This window comes from Pavona decussata, unplaced genomic scaffold (assembly GCF_977016875.1).
Source record: "Pavona decussata unplaced genomic scaffold, jaPavDecu1.1 SCAFFOLD_187, whole genome shotgun sequence".
Taxonomy (NCBI): Eukaryota; Metazoa; Cnidaria; class Anthozoa; order Scleractinia; family Agariciidae; genus Pavona; species Pavona decussata.
The window spans coordinates 305,001-325,490 of record NW_028145596.1 but is presented as its reverse complement, the minus strand read 5'-3'; the positions used below and the strand labels follow the sequence as shown (position 1 = coordinate 325,490).

The 20,490-nt window shown below is 38.9% G+C and overlaps 2 protein-coding genes across 4 annotated transcripts in view; both read left to right on the top strand.

Moving 5' to 3' along the window:
* The first annotated feature begins 3,385 nt into the window (after positions 1 to 3,385).
* Positions 3,386 to 20,490, top strand: part of LOC146462448 (uncharacterized) — a 201,068-nt gene continuing 183,963 nt past the window's right edge. The window contains exons 1-6 of one of the 3 annotated variants that reach the window (XR_014857122.1): positions 3,386 to 3,747; positions 3,918 to 4,030; positions 4,404 to 4,585; positions 9,668 to 9,762; positions 11,057 to 11,212; positions 11,966 to 12,037. Coding sequence is in view for 1 of the 3 variants with exons in the window: in XM_085085564.1 (XP_084941690.1) it covers positions 11,176 to 11,212 (37 nt within the window). In the remaining 2 variants the exon portion in view is untranslated. Of the gene's footprint in view, positions 3,748 to 3,917; positions 4,031 to 4,403; positions 4,586 to 9,661; positions 9,763 to 11,056; positions 11,213 to 11,965; positions 12,038 to 20,490 lie in introns of those variants that run through there. The other 2 variants (XM_085085564.1, XM_085085565.1) reach the window with 2 other exon arrangements.
* LOC146462456 (uncharacterized) overlaps positions 14,426 to 20,490 on the top strand; it is a 20,784-nt gene continuing 14,719 nt past the window's right edge. Inside the window, exons 1-2 of the mRNA XM_085085601.1 lie at positions 14,426 to 14,790; positions 17,385 to 18,016. Of these exons, the coding sequence (XP_084941727.1) occupies positions 14,426 to 14,790; positions 17,385 to 18,016 (997 nt within the window). The remainder of the gene's footprint in view (positions 14,791 to 17,384; positions 18,017 to 20,490) is intronic.

The window sequence follows — 20,490 nt, the reverse complement described above, 5'->3', positions numbered from 1 at the left end:
ATTTAGTTATTTATCTATTTACGTATGATAGCAAAACCAGGAAGTTTCAAGGCAACAATTGAAAAACGCTTCTGAAATGGTACGAATAAACTGTTAATTTTACTCAACAAGGAAGGAATCTCCAAACGTTACAACATCCCCTCAAAATATACAAAGAATTAGTATTTGTATGCCACTGATTCCAATATAGCATAGCGAATCTTTTCTCTTTCAATGCAAATGAACTGCTCGGTTTACAGGAGGATGGCAACATTATAAACAAGAACTGAAAACAGCAAATTCATGAATTGTTCTAAATCAAGAAGGGTATATTTCTTGCAAGAGCCGGTTATTTTAACTTGCCCTGACCCCTACCCCTGGAATAAACCAGCCTGAAAATTTCTTGTTGCGGGAGTTCCACCCTCCCCCCTTCCCCTCCCCGTGGTAATAACAAGACTGAATTGAACCCCGCACAAACGGAGAGCTTTTGTGAAGCACTGTCTTGTGGTATTGGGCATTGCGATCTACTTAGTGAATTGTACGGTAAGTATTGAGAGGAAATCTTTAAGTACGAGCACTGAAATGATAGCTAACGAGTAACACGGAGCTTGTTTCAACAAGGAGCTGTTATTCAGCTTAAACTCGGGCCATATTTGACTGCGTGGTGTGTAAGTCAGGCCCGTAGCAAGGCTTAAACAACTGAGGGGGCTCAGCAAAATGGTTAAACAAAACTCCCCCCCCCCCCTGTCACCCCCCAAAAAACAAACTGATTAGGGAGTTTAAGATGCAACGAGAACATAAACAAAGACCAGAAAAAAAAGTAGATTTAGTAAGTAAAACAATTACTTTGCACCTGCATCACACTTTTTAGTACATCGTTTTTGCCGTTTCTTTTACGTGGTTACCATGTGAAGTTTCCTAATTTCACGTTTGAAGGAGGACGTAAACAAACGACGACAAATTTTTCTTTCTCTTTTAAAATTTGGCTTTAACCAGGCAGTAAGAATCCGACTGTGGGAGAATTTTTTCTCTGGCTCTTGCGAGAACATATTTGTGTGTCTTTAGACGACGCGCGAACACTAAATTGTTATACACTAAGGAGGTCTAAGGACATTTGTATTGCTATAAATGAGCGGATGCCTTAGGGGCTGTTTACATGGAGGGAGGAAGATCCTAGCACTAGGAAGATCCGAGAAGGCGAGACAACTTTTCGTTTGTTTTACATACAGAAATTTCGGCCGAAGTGGTTACCAAGTGAAGAAGGAAAAGAAGAATAACTGTCGGCCTTTAGCAGCTGAACGCCCTGCTGCCGCCATGTTTGTTCTTTTTGTCCGTAGTACTAGGATCTTCCGAGCGAAAGTAGTTTACAAGGTGCTAGGATCTTCCTCTCTCTCAGCAAGGAAGTTAATATCTCTAGGAAGATCCTAGCGCTAGGGCCAAGCACAACTTTTTGCATGTAAACTGAATAGAGAAAACATATGGCGCTAGGATGATCCGCCTTCTAGGATCTTCCTAGTACTAGGATCTTTCTCCCTCCATGTCAACAGCCCCTTATAAAACAAGTAGGTAATTTCAACAGCTTTTAGGGCTTAAGATTGGTTGATTTCGATCCATTTTGGTTCTCATTTCCGATTCACAAGGTAGGAGTACCTTTGTTGTTGTTGTTGTTGTTGTTGTTGTATATAAAAACAAACTGTTTGCGAAGGAAACTGAAAGGTAGTAAACACATTTTTAAAGGGCTGTGAAAAGGCATTTGCAGCGTCAGAGTTTAAGACTGATTGCTGCACATTAATTTGGTTTAATTATTATTTTTTTGTCAAACTGTTTTGTAACTTCCAAAAATTCTGGGGGGGCTCAAGCCCCCCCTGCCCCTCCCCCTGCTACGGGCCTGGTAAGCCTACGATCTTGTAGCAGTGATAACCTCCAGCATCGCTAATTCCCCCAAATCGATAGACACAGAGACATAGTGAGGCAATAAGTAGCCACCAGATAGAATTGCATTTACTTGCAGCCAGAATTAAATACTAGTTTGAAATACTAGTTTAAAATAAACAAAGACTTCAGTTACTTTATTTATTTATTTATTTATTTATTTATTTTATTATTATTTTTATTATTTTTTTTATTTTTTTATGTTTATTTTATTTTATTCTATTTTAAGTTATCTTAAGAATGCTATGAATAGCTTTTGCAATACTGTATTTGTTATAGTCAAGCAAATAAAGCTTGTTGTTGTTGTTGTTGTACTGGGGAAAACGAGATTTGTGAAGTAGAATACCTTGTGCTTTATACGGATGCTTTTAAAATCCCCGAGCTTTAATCCTTACGTTTTCACTTTTCATTTGGAGACAGAAACCATTTGTATATTGAATATTTTTTAACACTAACCGTGAGTCCGGATATGTATCTGTGTGACGCAGGGTCCCTGACGCTGTCACGCAGATTGTAATTTCTGGTATGATCTAGAGTAACGTTACGAATCACGCGTACGTTTTTCAGTGTTCCGCTGTTTATATTTATAAATGAAATACAGGGGAAAGCATTTGTTATTCACCTTTTATTTAGAGACAAAACCGATTCTACATTGATTATTTTTCAATAGTAAACGTGAGTCAGATATGTATCTATCGTGGCCCGCGGGGTCATAGAGTGATTTACTTGCCGAATTTTCGGTTAAACAAAACTAACCTTGAGAAACTAAAAAAGCTAATTAAAAAACGATATAAACCTATTGAAGTTTTAAAGTGCTAGTGATGAAAAGATGAAATATGCATGGTTGAAAATGCACAAAAGACACTATAAAAAATAGAAATATGAACAGATTAGGTTTCTTCGCGCGCGTCTGTTCATCGCATAAAGTTAAAAAGTCTTCGCCTTGGTAATAGAAAATGTCTCTCTAGGTAAGCGAATGCCGTCTCTGTCAAATTTGATTAATTTTAGGGGTATAAGTTCTATCACTGTTGTAGATTGAATGGCCAGAACTAGAAAGTAAAATGATCTGAAACGCATCATCACCGAGAACTTGTCTCGCCGCCTCACGGCCCGAGTAAAAAGAACGCGCCAGAGAACTTAACTCGATCGTGGCCCGAAGTCTTAGGTGTCAGTATCCCTCGGACAATCATGACACAAAAGAAAAACAATTAAAAAGAATGCGACCGAGAACTTAACTCGTGGTCTGACGGCCCGAGTAATTAGGCAGCAAGGAAACTCTCCAATTGAGGTCTCACGCCATCAGAGTCCCACGGGGACAAAAAATTTTAGATACAAAAACTTTTTTAAAATAATAACAATAATGGCCTTAAAAGCTCAGGCTTTAGGAGGGGCGGAACCTCCCGACCACACTGGTGATTTCGCGGATTTCGACCAACAGGGCCCTGGGTACTAGGCAGCTGCCAACACGGTTTCTGGCTGAAAAGCCCAGAAAAACGTGGCAGATGCATATGCGATGTTTTTTTTCCCCAGAACTTTCTTCTATTCTTTCTTGTTCAAAATTCATTGCAGTTGATTTAGACAAAAACTATGGATAATTTAATCTTTTAGCGGATATTCCAGTTATTTAGACCTCAGTTACGTGCCGTTTCGCATGATCTCTTGTTATCTTTAGTTTAAGACCTCGAAGTGACACACTTTCAGTTTAGTTTGGGAGCGGCTCTCGAAAACCTCGCTGGGCAGAAGCTCCGAAAAAAAAAAACCTTCGTGGCCACTGCGTGGCCCTCTGGGACGTAATTGTTTTGGGCTTTTTCGTTTCTTCTCGTTCTTACAGCGAAGGTAAGGAGTCAAATCAGTTCATTTGATTTGTGTCTTAAAGGAATTTCTCCTGGTTGATTTGGTGGTCTAATATTATATAATACATGTACGCAGTCATCAGGGTTTGTCAATGTTTGTTTGTCTTCCTGCATCGAACAGTTTTCATTTTCTTTTCAATGTTTGTTTTTCAGTTCTTATATAAATCACCAGAGAAGGGTTTTGGTCTTTAATACCGTTTGGTAAATTCGAGACGACGTGCGACTGTTGAAGATCTGAGTATCACGATATCGATTGAAAAGCTAAGGTAAGCTTAATTATTAAAGTCTCGTGACTGATTCATGTACTAGTCTCAGAGCTGTTTCAACTGGAAAACAATTTTCACTTTGTAAGCTCATCTTTATATTACTAATTAAATTGTTATCTTAATCACTATTTAATATTGGTTCAGGATTATCGTGAATGAATATTGTTTTCGGCGTAGAGATTTCCTGCCTGCTTTGAAAATAATTTTTTAGATAAATTATTTGCCTACTTGGACATTCGCCTTCAACAAACTCTCCCACACGGAAGATGACACTTTGATTACTTGCTTAAAGAATAAAATATAGTCATAACTGCATTTGTATTTTAAAAATAAGTTACAAGTTGTGCAAGACTCTTGTTATTTACATTTGTAGGCCACCATTTTTGACAAACCTAGGGAAGGAAAGTTTAAACTTCTCTTTGGACGAGTTTGTTGTGGGCGAGTTGGCATGTGAGCGAACCAATAACTGGTTGCCTTTTCAGAACTAAAGAGTAACTTCTTCTAACAAGAGACAAAGAAAGAGTGAAATTAGACGTCAACATTATGCTAAAACAGGTAAGATTTTAAACTCTGATTTACATGTACACCTTTTGCTGTCATTTGCCTCTTTGATGTATTAAATTCAGATATTTCTGGAATGATAATCCTTCAGTTATAAGTGTTATAATGTCTTTGAGACCATGCCATTTTAATCTGGGAATGTTTCATACTGAAGGTAATGGTCTTAGAGAAAAGTTTTAAAATTTGTGCTTCAAACAATTTCCTTTGCTGGACCTTGAACATCACATGCATGATGGGTGGATCCGAAATTTGCGTGAAGTGCAGACATGTAACATTGTCTGTCATCTTATATTTGACTTCTGGGAAAAACCCATCCAGACACACAAGACTTGGTTGATCAAATTCTGTTCTCAAAACAATTTTATTCTTAGCGAGACCGAGAAGTATTAATTCTCAATCGGTAGTTATCCATGCTGAACAGATTGTTAGTCAGATCTCATCAGATTCGTGGTCTAAAATCTCTTAGGCAAGGTACACAATCTTTCGCGTTAGGTTGTTGATCCTTTTTGACTGTTTGGAACAATTTCCTTCATGTACCGTGTTTATTCCATTAATAACTGTCCACCTTCGAATGAGCACCCATCTCAAGTAAGCGACCACCCTGAAAGCCCAAAAAGTTAACAAGTGCCCACCCTTAAATAACATGCATGATGTCTGGGTCTGAATTTGGGTGAAGTGCAGACATGTAACATTGTCTGTCATCTTATATTTTACTTCTGGGAAAAACCCACCCAGACACACAAGACTTGATTGATCAATCTGTTCTCGAAACAATTTTATTGTTAGTAAGACCTAGAAGTATTAATTCTCAATAATTGAGAATTATTGGTACAGTGTAGTTATCCATGGTGGACAGATTGTTTGTCAGATCTCATCAGATTCATGGTCTTAACTATTGTTACTGCGCATACGACTTCTGCGCATCTCGAGATACTCGGGTTTCCTATGGGTGGTGCCTACTAATACAGGGATAATTTTGCGCCGTTTAATTACGGAGAAAGCAGAACTTAGCAAGTGCTTTTGGTATCTCAAAGGGAAATTAGGGGTAACCATGCATTTTTCAGAGATAATTAAACTTCAAGTTAGGAAAAAAATCCCATACATTGCTTTATATTTTGTCGCTTTTTAGAGATATTATTGCTCAATTATCTCTGAAAAATGCGTGGTTACCCCCAATTTTCTTTTGGAATTCTAAGAGGCCTTGCTAAGATCTGTTTTTCCCGCATAGTCATAAGCCGCACAAAAATACTTCGGTATTAGTAGGCACCGTCCTTAAGTCTCTTAGGCAAGGTACACAATCTTGCTTGTTAGATTGTTGATCCCTTTTGGCTGTTTGGAACAATTTCCTCCATGTACCGTGTTTATTCGATTAATAACTGTCCAACTTCGAATGAGCACCCATCTGGAATAAGTGCCCACCCTGAAAGCCCAAAAAGTTAATAAGCACCCACCCTGAAAGCCCTAAAAGTTAATAAGTGCCCACCCTGAAAGCCCTAAAAGTTAATAAGTGCCCACCCCACAGCCCTCCCAACAAAAGACATTTCTGTACCAACTCAACATGAAGTAAGAGAACCAAAATCAACCAAAATTAGTTTTAGATACAGTAGTTAATGAACTTTTACAGTACCAGACAAGAAACCTAATAGAGAATGCTGCGCTAAACGCGTTCTTAAAGCGTTCTGCTTTGCGTTCCTTAAGCGTTCCCCTAGCGTTCCCTAAGCAGTTTAAAATGAAACGGTAGAGAGAACGCGTTCAGCTAATTATCTTCAGGAATACGTTTCTTCTGAAAGTTTTGTGCAAGGTCTAGAGTGCCCAAAACGACATTCGTGTTGGTCGGAAAGATAGGCAAACTCTCGCTTTATGCGAGACAACGGATTGTAAATTTACATCAACTCAAAAAGAATGATTTCCAGATAGCCAATGAAACAAGATGCCTGCTATACTGGCATTACGCGAGATGCTGGGGCTGATTCATTTATTCCAACTGTATGCTTCGCCGATTGATAAAACTATCCTTGCTAATGGAATAGTTTGAGTCACGACGATTGCGTTACGTTGTTTTCCGTGTGTTACGCGACTCAGGCTATCAGCGGAAATTTGTCAAATTCCATTACGATAACGTAAGCTTCTCAATGACCTCTTTTCAGTCTCGCGTCGTGGTCTAAGACTGTCAAACAAAGCACGATTCCTTCACTAAGAACTCACCAATTTCCACCGTTTTACGTGTCGGGTGCTTCTTAGAAGTTATTCTTTCGATTTGCCGCTTCAAAATGGTGAAATTTCCCTTTGAAAACGGCACACTTGAGTCCAGAACATGTTAAAACAATATGGCGCGACTTAATCCGTCTTTAATAAATATATCAAATGATGCATTGACGTCACACAGGTAGGGGTGAGTGGGTCCCCTCCCTCGCAATATAAGCGACAAGAATGGATTTTGATTGGCCTGCTTTTGTTGAAGACAATCAAAACAATACATCCCGAGTAGGAGAGGGGAGAGTTTAATGAATAAATTAATGTACCGATTTGTGTATACGACGAAGAAAAAAAAAAAAAAAAGAAATCGACCCGTTTTTAGACACGGTATGCCCCTTCAGGGCATCCCGCGTAATTAGGTAAGGGGACAACATAAAGGCAGAAAATGGGTTTTTCATAAAGGTACAAAGGATAAACAATCCAAAAATATTGGTTTCCAAAAATAAAAGTTTTTGGCGATTTTTGGCCTATCGAGCCGCCTTAAGTCTTTTCCTATTCGACGTTTTAATCAAACAGGGAATCTCCATGACAAATTTAACCACGCACGGGACGAAATGAAAAAAAATTCTCATCCGACATTTTAATATCATCGATGAACAGATCAGAAGCAAGGAAACAATAAACCTTTTTCGATTGAACTTGCCTTTATTCTGCTGGCATATTGAAACATCAAGCATCAGGTAAGTACTGTACGAAAGAAATCGGGCTGGACCTGAAGTGGGACAAACTATTGCAAATTGATCTGTTTAATTGTCGTTTACTTTGCGCTTTGGGTTCTACCTGTACTTCGCACGCTCGATAGTACATGCTAAACTATTCTTCAAATAAATACTTCAACAAGCTGTTTTAATAATCCTGTAAATCGGAATCTTTTAGGAAGCGATAAATCGCGACTTACATCCAAAGTGGATTGTCTACCTTTGGATGCATTGTCTTACGGCAAAATATATCATCATACATCAGGATAACAGGCTCTTCGCATGGTTCCCACGAGGTTCTGAAGCCTAAATAGTTTTTCTGAACGTAAAATAATTCATCTCTTCTCGTTTGAAGCCAGCTTAAATGTATAATGAAGCTGAAGTAGGAGATTAGTGAGCATTCAAGCCACAAAAGCACCTTCAACACATCGAACCACACCTTGTTTACTAACATCCAATCATTGTGCGATTTTCTCAGATAAGCAATACTGTTGGCCAGCAGAAACTATCCAAATGAATTTCGGAAAACAACATGGCGTCGACATTTACGAAGGATCACTTATCACGCTTATCGGGGTTTGTTTTAGTGTTTTTTACACGGAATGCCCGCAGGGCAGGTTGTGTCTAGGTTTCGGTCGGGTATCTTTTTTTTTTCTTCGTCGTAGTCACAAATCGACAAATTAATTCATGCATTAAAATATGTCCTCCCCTAGTAGGGATGTATTGTTCTGATTGTCTTCAACAAAAGCAGGCCAATCAAAATCTATTATTTGGGCACATATCACGAGAGAGGGGACCCACTCATCCCTTCCTGTGTGACGTCAAATCATTATTTGATTTATTCATTAAACCTTGCTCAAATTCTACCCTCTCCCAGAAGGGATTTATTGTTCTGATTGTCTTGAACAAAAACAGCCCAATCAAAATCTATTATCGGCGCGTATACCACGAGGGAGGGGACCCACTTATCTCTACCTGTGTGACGTCAAAGCAAGTCATCATTTCGAAAAGTTGTTTTTGTTCAATGGCAGCCACATGTATGAATTTAAGACTCTGATCTGCCGTTTTTAGAGAGAAAACAAACCTTTTTGAAGCGGTAAATCGAAATAACAACTTCTAGGTAGTACTCGACAGTTGAAACGGTGGAAATTGGGAGAGTTCACAGCGAAGAAACTCCGCTTTCAAAAACAGATCGAATAATCAAAGCAAAGGATTAGAGCTAGAGGAGGCCAGACCAGTTCAGCGGGGTCATGACATTATTGCAGAGTTATTTCTGGTATGATTTCTAGTAACACAACGATAAGTATCACGCAATATATCTGAATAAAACCATTCAGACAATTATTTCAATTGCCAAGGGAGGATAGTTTTTAAATATCTGCGAAACATACAATGGGGAAAAATTGGGGCTACATGAAGCATTCCATGTAATGCCATTAGCCGGGCATCTTGTTTGATAATTTTTTCGCCGCGCGTATGGATTATCATGCGCCATTTTTACGCGTCATCTTTTGCTGCTTTCCACTGGATTTTCTGGGCCTCGAGAATGCGTTCCCAAGAACGCGTTCCCCTTAAAGCGGAGCACTTATTTTTTTAGCGTTCCAGTAACGCATTCCATGTTAGGTTTCTTCTGTCCGGTACTGTAATTTTTAGCGTTCCCTTAGCATTCCCTAAGCGTTCCCTCAGCGTTCCTCTTTGCGTTCCCTAATTTTCCAGTAACGCGTTCCCTGTTAGGTTTCTTCTGTCCGGTACTGTATATTGTTTATGTTAGATTTTGCACTTTGATTTGTCTCGTTTAAGCGAAATAAATTTGTTATCCCTTGTTTTGTTATCTTCTTAAATTGTCCTTGTTTGCTGAAAATGTTGGGAAAATCATAAGTGCCCACCCTTGAATAAGTACCCACCTTCCCTTCTAACTCGAACAAAATTTGATTTTTCCTGGTCTTGTCTCCAGCCTTTTTTTCAGTCATTTTTTACTATCTAACTCAACTCAATTCGAACTCTCTGCTAACTCAAACTTAGTTTACTCTGCTTTGGCTAAAATTTACCAACAGCTGTAGGTAGCAATAATGTTTTGATAATGTCATTGTTTGCCAAACTACCTTTAGTTAATTTCATGTAGATCTCGTACATTGGAAAGCAAGACTAGAGAGAAATCTCTCCTAACAAGCGACAAAGAAGTGAAATAAGACATCAACAATGCTATTTTTAAAATAGGTAAGATTTTAAACTTTTAGTAGCACTTTTCACTTCCCTTTACATCTCATTGCTTCTTTAATGAATTAAATTCAGTCTCAAGTTTAGTAACGAGGCATGTATAGTGGAAAATTCGTGGGCCATTTACGAGGTTCTCCTCAAGTGCTCACAACCTACTAAAAAGCCAGCTGCTTTGAATTCTGAGCCTTTTACTTTTTGGCGAAAAGGCTAACATGTACATGTATGTGCTAGGGGTGTGGGAAGAATGCGAGTTCCGGAGTTGTGAGTTGGAGTTGCGAGTTACAAGTTGTCAAACTTGGAAAATGAAAATTTCTTGGCGAGATGACATTATATAAAAGTTAGGGATCGCAATGATGTAAAGCCACACATTTCAGAAAAAATGCGGTAACTCCTGGGAGGGTACTTTTGTTTTTTTATCAAGTTCAGTTTAAAGATCTACTAAGTTGCACCCAGAGGGTTAACTTAAAGATAGGTTTTGTCCTTGTAGTCAGAATGCTAGTGTAGTCTTTATACAACACAAAATGCATGTGAAAAGATCACTGGCCAGTTACATGTACATCCATGCATAATAAGTTTACTTTTATATGGTAGCATAAAATAACACAGAATAAAATAAAACATTGCTTACCATTACACTCTGGATTGTCCTCCACGGTGAACCGTCGTGAGGGAAAAGGAGAAATTAACTTGCATGTACACATCACAAAATTTTATCAGCGTTTCTTGGATTTTTTCATGCGTTCATTAAAATGCAAGTAACAGTGTTGGGTACTCCCATATTTTAAAGTGACAGAATGCTTACAAGTCTAAAGTTTTGAAAAGAACCCCTAAGAGTGGTCAACATGTCCTTTTCTTGGCTGTGGGTTCTTACTTAATTTAACCCTTAAAAGGTACCAAAAGAAAACTAATCGGATTCGTCCAATTTTTTTTAGCTATGATCTGAGATATAAAGCAATGACAAAGATCCCTAACACTTGTTGTACCTAAAAAGGCTTTGGGTGCAAATAAGCAGATATAAAACTGGACTCCATAAAAGATGAGATTTCCCATGGGGGGGGGGGGGGGTGTTCGTTTTTATGTCTTTGCAATCCCTTAATTTATATGTTATTTTGACTTAAGGATTAGAAATAATTATCTTCACTTGATTGTCTCTCTCTCAACTCAAACTCAAAGTTATTCAAGTTATGGCTGTGTTTGAGTGCTCTTTACTGCATGAAAGCATTTTAAAATCCTACAACAATTTTTAAAAGTATGGAGGTAATAATAATTTGAAGTTTATTTTCAATGCTTACAGACAGGGCATCTGAGAAGCACTATGTAGAGATGGAGAACCTGGATGATCCTAGACTGAGAGCTTAAAGATTGATTATATGGACCCTGAGAGTGGGAGTATTGAGGGAAGGTTTTAGAACAATGGAAGGCAATGATGACAGTTTGGAAGACATAAGAGGTAACTTCGTATAAATTTAATAAATAATATTGTCCTGCTTGACAAGAGAACTGCAATCTTGGACAAAACTAGTTGAGAAAAATGTGAATTGTGTGTATAAGTTTGAGTCTCCTTTAAGGAAAACATTGCTGTGAAAATCTCCAAAGATTTCACAGCAGGAAATTTAAAAAAAAATTAGGTCAAAGGCTGATACACATTGACAATCGCTGGTGTTTGAGTAGTTTTAACTCAAGAACTTTAAGACATTATTAGTTATTGTACCAACGAGGGTTAGAGGAACGTAGTTTTGTTCTTGAATATTACATTTTGGAGGATTTCAATTAATAATAATTGGTGCATGTAGAAGGAAACTGGGTTTTGCACGTTTTGATACTGTATTGCATGCTTTAAGTAAATGATATCCCTATAATTATGGAGCTATCAACTGTTAATAAAGTGGACGATTCATGAATATGAAAAGCCATATAATTTATCTGAAACTAATAACATACATGTAATCTCGTGGTCTTACTGATTTCCTGCCAAAACGCAGAAAACAAACTTACTTAATTGCTAAGATCATGTGGGAGATTAAATGCCTGAGGTATACATGACTTCTACTCAAAACTTTGTTTTTGCACAACTGAAATATTGTGTACAGTATTTTTATTAATAATTTTTTAATTAACTTTTTTTTTCTGTATAGCGAAATTAACTGAACAAACCAATATGTATATTTTCATTTTTTCTATTTTTTTGCTTGTTCTCTATTAGGTGCTAAAACTAAGGAGAAGAAGAGCTCTTTACTGCAGTCTGAAAACAGCCCTCCACGACTCAGTATTAAGAGTGGCCGTCTGTAATTTTCAACTAATGTGTTTTGGTTGAGAAAAAATAAAATTCCTCAAACTTTCTCAGAAGAAAGGACTAGATAAGTAATTCACATTCATGTAACTTTCAGGTCAATCAAATAAATATTTTAGCTGCAGGACAAATATTTCGGTTTTTCAGCTCTCGGAAGGCTTTCAGGGATCATTTCACTACAGATCGTAAACATCTGGGTCTGGAAATAAAACGTAGCTAAAACTAAACGCCAAGTTGGAACTCGAAATCAGAAGACATCAGGACGGTTATGTCCGATTTTAATAAAATGCTGAATATTTTATCGATTTTTTAACTTGTCTCTTTTGTAAGCCATTTCGGCAGGTACAAAAATCGGCTAAATTCAAATGAAAATATCGTTAATGGTACATTACTAGACTTCATAAAAGTACACCCCAGTTAAAGAGCAACGTCTTCCCTTCAAATATCTGCAATAAAATTTTGGGGCCAACGTACCTACGAAATTTGACAGTTGAAATTACAAAGTGCACTTTTGTAAACAAACGCAATCTTTAATTAGCTCAACAACGACGAGTCAATGAAATACGAAGGAAAAACATTACAAAATCCACTTACGTGCTTAAGATACTCTGACTTGGAGAAAAAGGAATGCTTTCAGTTACCTTCCCAGTGGGATGACGGAATGGAAACATGTTTTCGCGGAATTTGTGGTGAAGTTTATACAGTCTTCGACAAAGAAGGCAAACTTTGACTCGATTTGACCATTCTTTGACTGTAACTCCCGCTGTTCGTCACGGAAAAACTGAATGTTTTACGGTATTCGAAAGATCCAACGACTCGCGAGATCCTTACAACAACTGAGGTCGTCAAGCTAATGTTCCCTTTCCGACAATAGAAGTATCTTTTCTGTGGCGCATGAAGTAGCGAGAGATCTCCTGATCCAGCAGTTGGCAAGGCGAAAAAGATTGCGTTACATACGCATTGTCGTCCCCAGATCACTCGGGTCGGGAAGACGTGAGTGCCGAGCCGCGCAAATGATTATCTGATATCAGTTTTAAAGAAAACGTTTTTTCATGTGATGCGATATCAAAAGAGAGGATATCGGATACAGACTACTTAACTAAACAAGAAAGCAATCAAGCGCCTACTGCAGAAACTGAACATTCTATGTGCGTTAATTTATCGCCGATTTTCAGTCTGGGTGCAGTCCGGCTTCAGCTGGATTTTGCTAACTCTATTGGCAGCACCGCGTTGCTTGTTTTCTTTACAGGAGATTGGCAGCACATGTAGTAAGTTTCTTAGAAGGGGGTCTGAGTCATGATAAAAATTCTGAAACGCCTTTGTTGTCTAATGACAGCCTAGAAGAGATATTCTAGTTCCGGTTCCTACATTCCGCCAACAAGTCTACATCTCTCTACGTAATATCCACGAAAGGAAGTAAAGTACAACTCGAAGGCATGGAAGACGTGAAAATACATCAAATGCTAACTGTTATATACCGTTTTGTTACAAGACTTATGCAAAAATTTTGCAATCATTTTTGGTAAAGTGCACAGCTGCACTCATCCACAAGACACCTTTGCAATTCGATGTAAGGTGCCTTACGTGCCGTTGAGAAATGGGTGACATCTATTAAATCAAAGTCAAGATTCACACATTTTGCGGAGCATGACGATGCTAAGCTCTTTGAATCCATTCGACGTATTTAAGTTACAGAGGTTAAATGATTCGAAAGTGACTGGATGGGATTACAGACACTGGTCAAGAATAGTTTGGCGAGTTAGTAAATAAGCAGCTTCGCCCGCCCTCAGCGGCAATTATGTCTTCTTCAGGGGTGTCTTCTTGGCTGTTCTTTAGCTTAGCAGCCGCTCTGCAAAATAAGATTAGACTTGTTGAGGAGTGAGGAAATCATCTACTGTAAACCTTCTATTTCCGCCTTTGTCCTTAGCAAACCTTATGTCACATGCATGTCATTATGACCGGTTTCCTGGCCAATGGGAAACTTTTCATCAAGGTACAGGGGCGTAGCCAGGGGAGGGTTCCAGGGGTTCCGAAACCCCTCCTCTCCTATTTTTAACAGTGATTTTATCCCAGCAAGAGTATAATGGACTCTCGATTCCTGAAATTCTCCGTTTTGTTCTATGCTTACAAAGTACAGTGAACGTCATTGTGGTACCTACTTGCGTTTCATTTGCATTTTCGGAGACATGAGCAGAGCTGCGATTCCTGTGTATAACAAGATGCACGTGTGTGCACAGCAGAAATTCCCGCTAAATCAGTAGACGATCCATTGGTGTTGTGCGAGCTGGTGGTTTTCGTAACAATGTCCCGATGGCAAAAGATCGATGCATTCTTTTCACCAAAAAGGTAGGCACAGCGAAACATTTAGTGATAATGCGTAAGAAATTCGAATCAAGACATTTTTCCGGCCCTAACATCGATTATATTGATGAAATTCCAATCCCAGAACCGAAGAGACAGAACGACGACAAAGCACATAGAGGAAGCGTCGAACAAGCAGAGGAAACAGGCCCGCCATCCAAGAAGTCAAAGGAGTGCATTTTGTGCACGTTGCCGATAACGTCAGCTGAATGTGAGCGCTCATTCAGTACACTAAGAAGGTTAAAAACATACCTGAGGTCGACCATGTCAAGCGAGCGAGGGTCTGGGCTGGCGTTGATGAACATCAACTACCACCGAGACATAAATATCAAGGAAGTGATAAACACGTTCGCTCAACGGCAACCAAGGCGTCTTCTGTTTGCGTAGCGTAAACGCCAAAGTCTTGTATGTACGTAATGTGAGGATTTTAGACCAACCGTTTTCGTTGGAACCAATTTGGGACCCCCTCCCCCCCCCCTAGAAATCCTGGTTACGCCCCTGAGGTAGCATTCTTACAGTTTCAGTGAAACGTTCAGCCTTCTTTATCGTGCCCTGCCTTGTGTTTGAATCTCTTCAGCAGGGCCTCGAAGCGTGGATCTTGCCACTAGCTGGTTGAATATCAGAACCACGGAGAAGTTTGTCTCTCTAGGCGATTCTGGCCTTGTCAAATAAGTTCTCCCTTTCGAGGACAATTTCACATTTACCGTACTGAACATGGTTCTCTAAAGAGCTGTAACGCTGGAAAAGTTTTACATATCCGTCAACCGGGCAAGTGAAGAGCTTTGTTGGTTGATCGTCTTCATCGTGGGAATCGTTGTTCTTCTCTAATTCTACTGAGTGGAGCTTTCTTTAACCTCGGGTATTGTACAGCTGCTAAAAGAGATATCCGTCAACGAAGTTGATGAACGAGCGGGGAAGGCTCGTGGGGGAGGGTAGCGAGTTAATGTATGGAGTGCTTAGGGGACCAAAAAGTGCCTACCTCGGTTCTTTTTCCCCTTCAGTCTCCAGAAATTTTTCGTTCATTTCTCCTACTCCCTTGGAAGGAAAACGACTTCTGCTTTTAAAACTTTCCGCGCGCCCCATCATTTTGGAATTTATTGACGTCATAGTAGTTTAAAAATCAGAAAAATGAATCTTTACGGCATTACCCTTACAATATAAAAGTAACCATTAAACATAAATCATTTTACCCTGAAATTCGTTGCCTACGTAGCAGTCGTGTCCTTTCCGAGACCGGGGAAGGCTCGCAAGGGAATGCACGGAGGGCGCATGGGACCAAAAAGTTCCTACCTTGGTTGTTTTTTCGATTCCTCTCCAGAAGTTTGTGTTCACTTCTCCTGCTCGCCTGGTTGAACTTTTCCACACCTAAGACGATGAAACCACAGACCTTCCTCATCCCCCACCTTACCCTTTACCCCTCCCCCGGAGGGGGTGGGAGTTCTACGTGAGAAGTAACATAACGCAACTCAAATAGCGGGCTAGTTTTAATCTCAATTTCTTGAGCAGGTATTATGTTGGAATTGTCCTTTTTATCGATCAAGCAGATTTGTAAACGTTTTCTTAATTAAGGATAGGAATAGTGTAACTTCAAACTATAAATTTGTTATTATTGCATTACTACTCTGGTTCAGTTGATTACCTGCTCTAGCTAGGAGCAATCCGAGTATATAACACTAACTGCGCCTCATTTTGCAAGGAAGCATCACGGGCGTCGCATGATTTTAGACGTGCTTTTCTGTCCTTGACACAACTCTCTGGCGCTATACTCCTCACCACTGCAGGATTTGCTGCACTAAAACTACATGTTCCACCGACGAAGGTTGAGTAACCGCATGTCGTCATGACCTGTATTAAGTAGCAATTGCTTTATGTAGGGGCCAATGATTGTCACGAGAGAATAAATAAAAGCTCACTTTCGACTAACTTTAATGCCTCTCAACCCCTTCAGTAAACGTCGCCAAACTGAACGCGAAATTACTTGATCATCGATGGACGGACAGGTGGGCGGACAAGTTTCTGTGCTCATGTCACGCAATCCAACTTGTTGAAAGTTCGTAAATTTTTGCGAGCGTTTCACAGATCCTCACCATCTGGCCGCAAAAGTACACTCCACTGTAAAGGTACGTTTCTTGTAGATAGCCTTTGGCCCACGTATGGAATAGAAGTCAAATAATTTATCGATTTAGATTGTTTTTGAAGCTCGGAATTTGCTTATCTTTTGAACAGGTGGTGTGACAATTAAACAATACTTTTTGAAAACTTGTCTTGTTTCTTTCAAAATTCGCGAATGATTCATCGAAAATATGTTTTAAATCCACAAAAAATATAACAGGAAGCAAAATATTTTATTCACTCCGGGTATTTCATGACACGAGGGGATTTTAGATTGTTTTCCTCCGTATGTCATTGACTCGTCGTCGTTGAGCTATTTGAAAATTTAGTGTTTGTTTACGAAAGTGCACTTTGTAATTTCAACTGTCAAATTTCGTAGGTACGTTGGCCCCAAAATTTTATTGCAGATATTTGAAGGGAAGACGTTGCTCTTTAACTGGGGTGTACTTTTATGAAGTCTAGTAATGTACCATTGGTGATATTTTCATTTGAATTTAGCCGATTTTTGTAACTGCCGAAATGGCTCACAAAAGAGACAAGTTAAAAAATCGATAAAATATTCAGCTTTTTATTAAAATTGGAAATAACCGTCCTGAATTAATCATAAATGTCTTCTGATTTCGAGTTCCAACTTGGCGTTTAGTTTTCGCTACGCTTTATTTCCAGACCCAGATGTTTACGATCTGTAGTAAAATGATCCCTGAGTGCCTTCAGAGAGCTGAAAAACCAAATTATTCGTCCTACAGCTAAAATATTTATTTGATTCACCCAAGAGTTATATCAATGTAAATCAGTTACCTAGTCCTTTGTTTTGAGAAAGTTTGAGGAATTTTATTTTTTCTTACCCAAAACACATTAGTCGAAAATTACAGACGGCCACTCTTAAGCTTCCAAAGACAAGTGAGCTTCCAAATACCAGTGAAAAATGGAGTGATGCTCAACTACCAATTGATGTTCTGCTACTGACAGTGGAGGACTGTGAGTTCTTAAGCTGTTTCCATTACCTTGATAAACCTTTCAGGAGTTGGCACAAAGAGATTGGTTATGTGTACTTTGGATCAACTGGAAGCGGTGAACAGAAGAAGCTAAAGATTGCATTAATAAAATGCTCCAAAGGGTCTGCAGAGCCAGGTGGTTCTTCAACAGCTGTAAAGAATGCAGTCAAGGTCCTGCGTCCCAAAGCTGTATTTTCAGTGGGTACCTGCAGTGGCTTAAGTCCTGATAAAGCCAAACTAGGAGATGTCATCGTATCTTCCAAGCTAACAACGCCTTCCGGCTTCAAAACACCTGTGAGCAGAAATATTGGTCTCCTTATCAGGCATATTGACGCTGGCTGGGTTGCTCCTTTGGAAAACCCAGATGAGCGAGAAGTGAGAGTGCACCGTGATGGTGATATTCTGAGCCAGCGACTGGCACCTAGGTTTGGTTGGAGGCATGAGGATGTTGTTCAGCAATATCCTGAAGCTATTGCTATTGAATCAGAGGGTGAAGGTAAGTGTTTTAAGAAATTGTTTGCATCCTTTGTCTATCAATTTGTGTATTACATGTACAAAGTAAAGGTCTAAGCAACAGTAAACTGAATTTAAGGACGCTGCTAACTTTTGTTACAGCGCATGCATGTACATTCTGTGCATCTTGAGATACTCAGGTTTCCTATGGGTGGTGCCTAGTCATGCAGAGATATTTCTGCGTGGTTTAAAACTGTGTGGAGAAAGCTGAACTTAGCAAGTGCTTTTGTCAATAATGGGTATTTAAAAAGAAAGTTGGGGTTAGCCATGCATTTTTTCAGAGATACATGTAATAAAGCTTCAATTTTGTAAAAAGAAAAACAATAAACACCATACATTGCTTTGCATTTCTTTCTTGTTTTTGTTTTGTTTGCTTTTTAGAATAATTGTTGCTTAATTATCTCTAAAAAGTGTCCCATTACGCCCAATTTTCTTTCTGGATTCCAGTAGCCCGTATTAAGATTTTTTTGTGTGTTTTTTTTCCTTTTTTTAATTGTTGTTTTTGACCGCTCTTTTTTTTTTCCTGTTTATTTATTTATTTACACCGTTACATAGCATTTTGAAAAAAAGATTAATTACAGGCATTGCTAGACACATGCAAGACACAAACACCAAACAAAAGGCTAAGCAAAATTGATATTGCTAAAATTCTAAAGAAACTGGACATAACATTACGGATACTTTGCAACAAATACTCCTTCAAAATTTAAGCGCCAGAGGGTTGAATAACCACTTTTGATTAAAATTATCTAGAGTAGCATTCTTCCGAGCTAAATACAATTCAGCTTTTAAGAATAATTTTTGCTTAATTTTCTCTAAAGAATGCTTCATTACCCCCAATTTTCTTTTTGGATTCCAGTAGCCCGTATTAAGATCTGCTTTTCCCGCATAGTCATATACTTTTGTATTAGGAAGCACCATCCTTAAAAATGCTTAGAGTGTATCTTAGACAGTCTATACTGTGCTTTGATGCATCTACTTACTCCTTCTTCTTAATACTGTATAGCTATCACCTATTGGCTAGCTCCAACCTTTCCTTTGTAGAGTAATAATTCATATTACACTTGAGAGGTTACAATAGTCAGGGTTGGATGCAAAAAAAAGAACATTTATAATGCAATATTTTATTAGCCTGCGAACACAGACATTTTTCTGGTTGTCGCTTCTCTCCGCCAAAACGTAACGTCTGTCAACCCGAACAGCAAAACGATTTCCGTGATATAGTGGCTTTTGTTTTCTCGTTGGCCAATCAGATTACGTGATAGAATGAAACTTGAGTGGTCCATGAAACGGGCAAATGCCACAGAGCTAGCATACACAATGGCATAACGAAAACTAATCCTAATGGCTCACAATGATCAGTAAGAAAACCTCTATTCGCTTTATTTGAGTATTTCCCTTCAGGAACAAGATAAACATCATTAAGCAGGGCTAAGTTGTGAATGTTTTATTACCAATTTATTTGCGAACTGCAGGAGTCTTTTAGGCCATCGACAATTTTTAACGTGGGAGGCACGCAAAGCCACATAACATGCATGGAGATACATTCCAGCTCTAAGAACACAATACCTGTTTTTCAGATAGGAAGCAAGAGAGCTGAAAATAACTGCTAGAAGCCATAGCTCTTGAAAGCGAGTGACAACAATGATCAGATTTGTAAAGATGTGGATCAATTAGGGCTAGCACTCTCATATCCATGATAAACAAACATCCTGCGGTCTTACTGGAGACAGATAGCATGATAAGCATGAACCATGAGTAACAGAATCTAGGGATCCTATCTCTTCACAGATAACCTTTATTTAGTGTTGCCTGAGAAAACATTTACATGTAGCTTGTCAATGGAGAAATCCGGCCACAATATTTTTCTAACAAGTGGACTGCACAGACGAAAACATGTATCACTACAGTGACACTATGGGGAACGCTTTGTAAACCAACATATTGCCATCTGCAAATTGACAAAAATAGCCTTTTCCTTTTCTACAACATACTTAATTGAATCCTCCTGGTGCTTATTTAAACTTTTCAATATCAAAAACCTCGCAAACTTTGCTCAACACATCCTCCATACTGTCTGCCATTGTGTTTCCATGAGTTACAGGTTCACTGCCCAGGAATTTTGTGTGTTAATGGTTCTGTGATTTTATGAGGTTATTAACTGTGATTGCCTTAAAATTTCTACCTCACGGAAATTGTTTTGCCCCTTGGGCTCGCAGACATTGTTTTTCAGCAGACAGAAGTAGTCCAGCTGCTAACGACCAGAAATGTTTGTTTTATGATAAAAGCATGAAACTTGGCAGGCTTGCTAACCTCTGTGAGAGAAATATTTCCTGATATGGAGCCATCCCAAATTAACACCCAGAGTCACGTACAGCGCATGTCAAAAAATGGCATATACAGTACCGCCTGGAACTATTGACCCATCGGGACTAGGGCATACCTCGTCTTTACCGC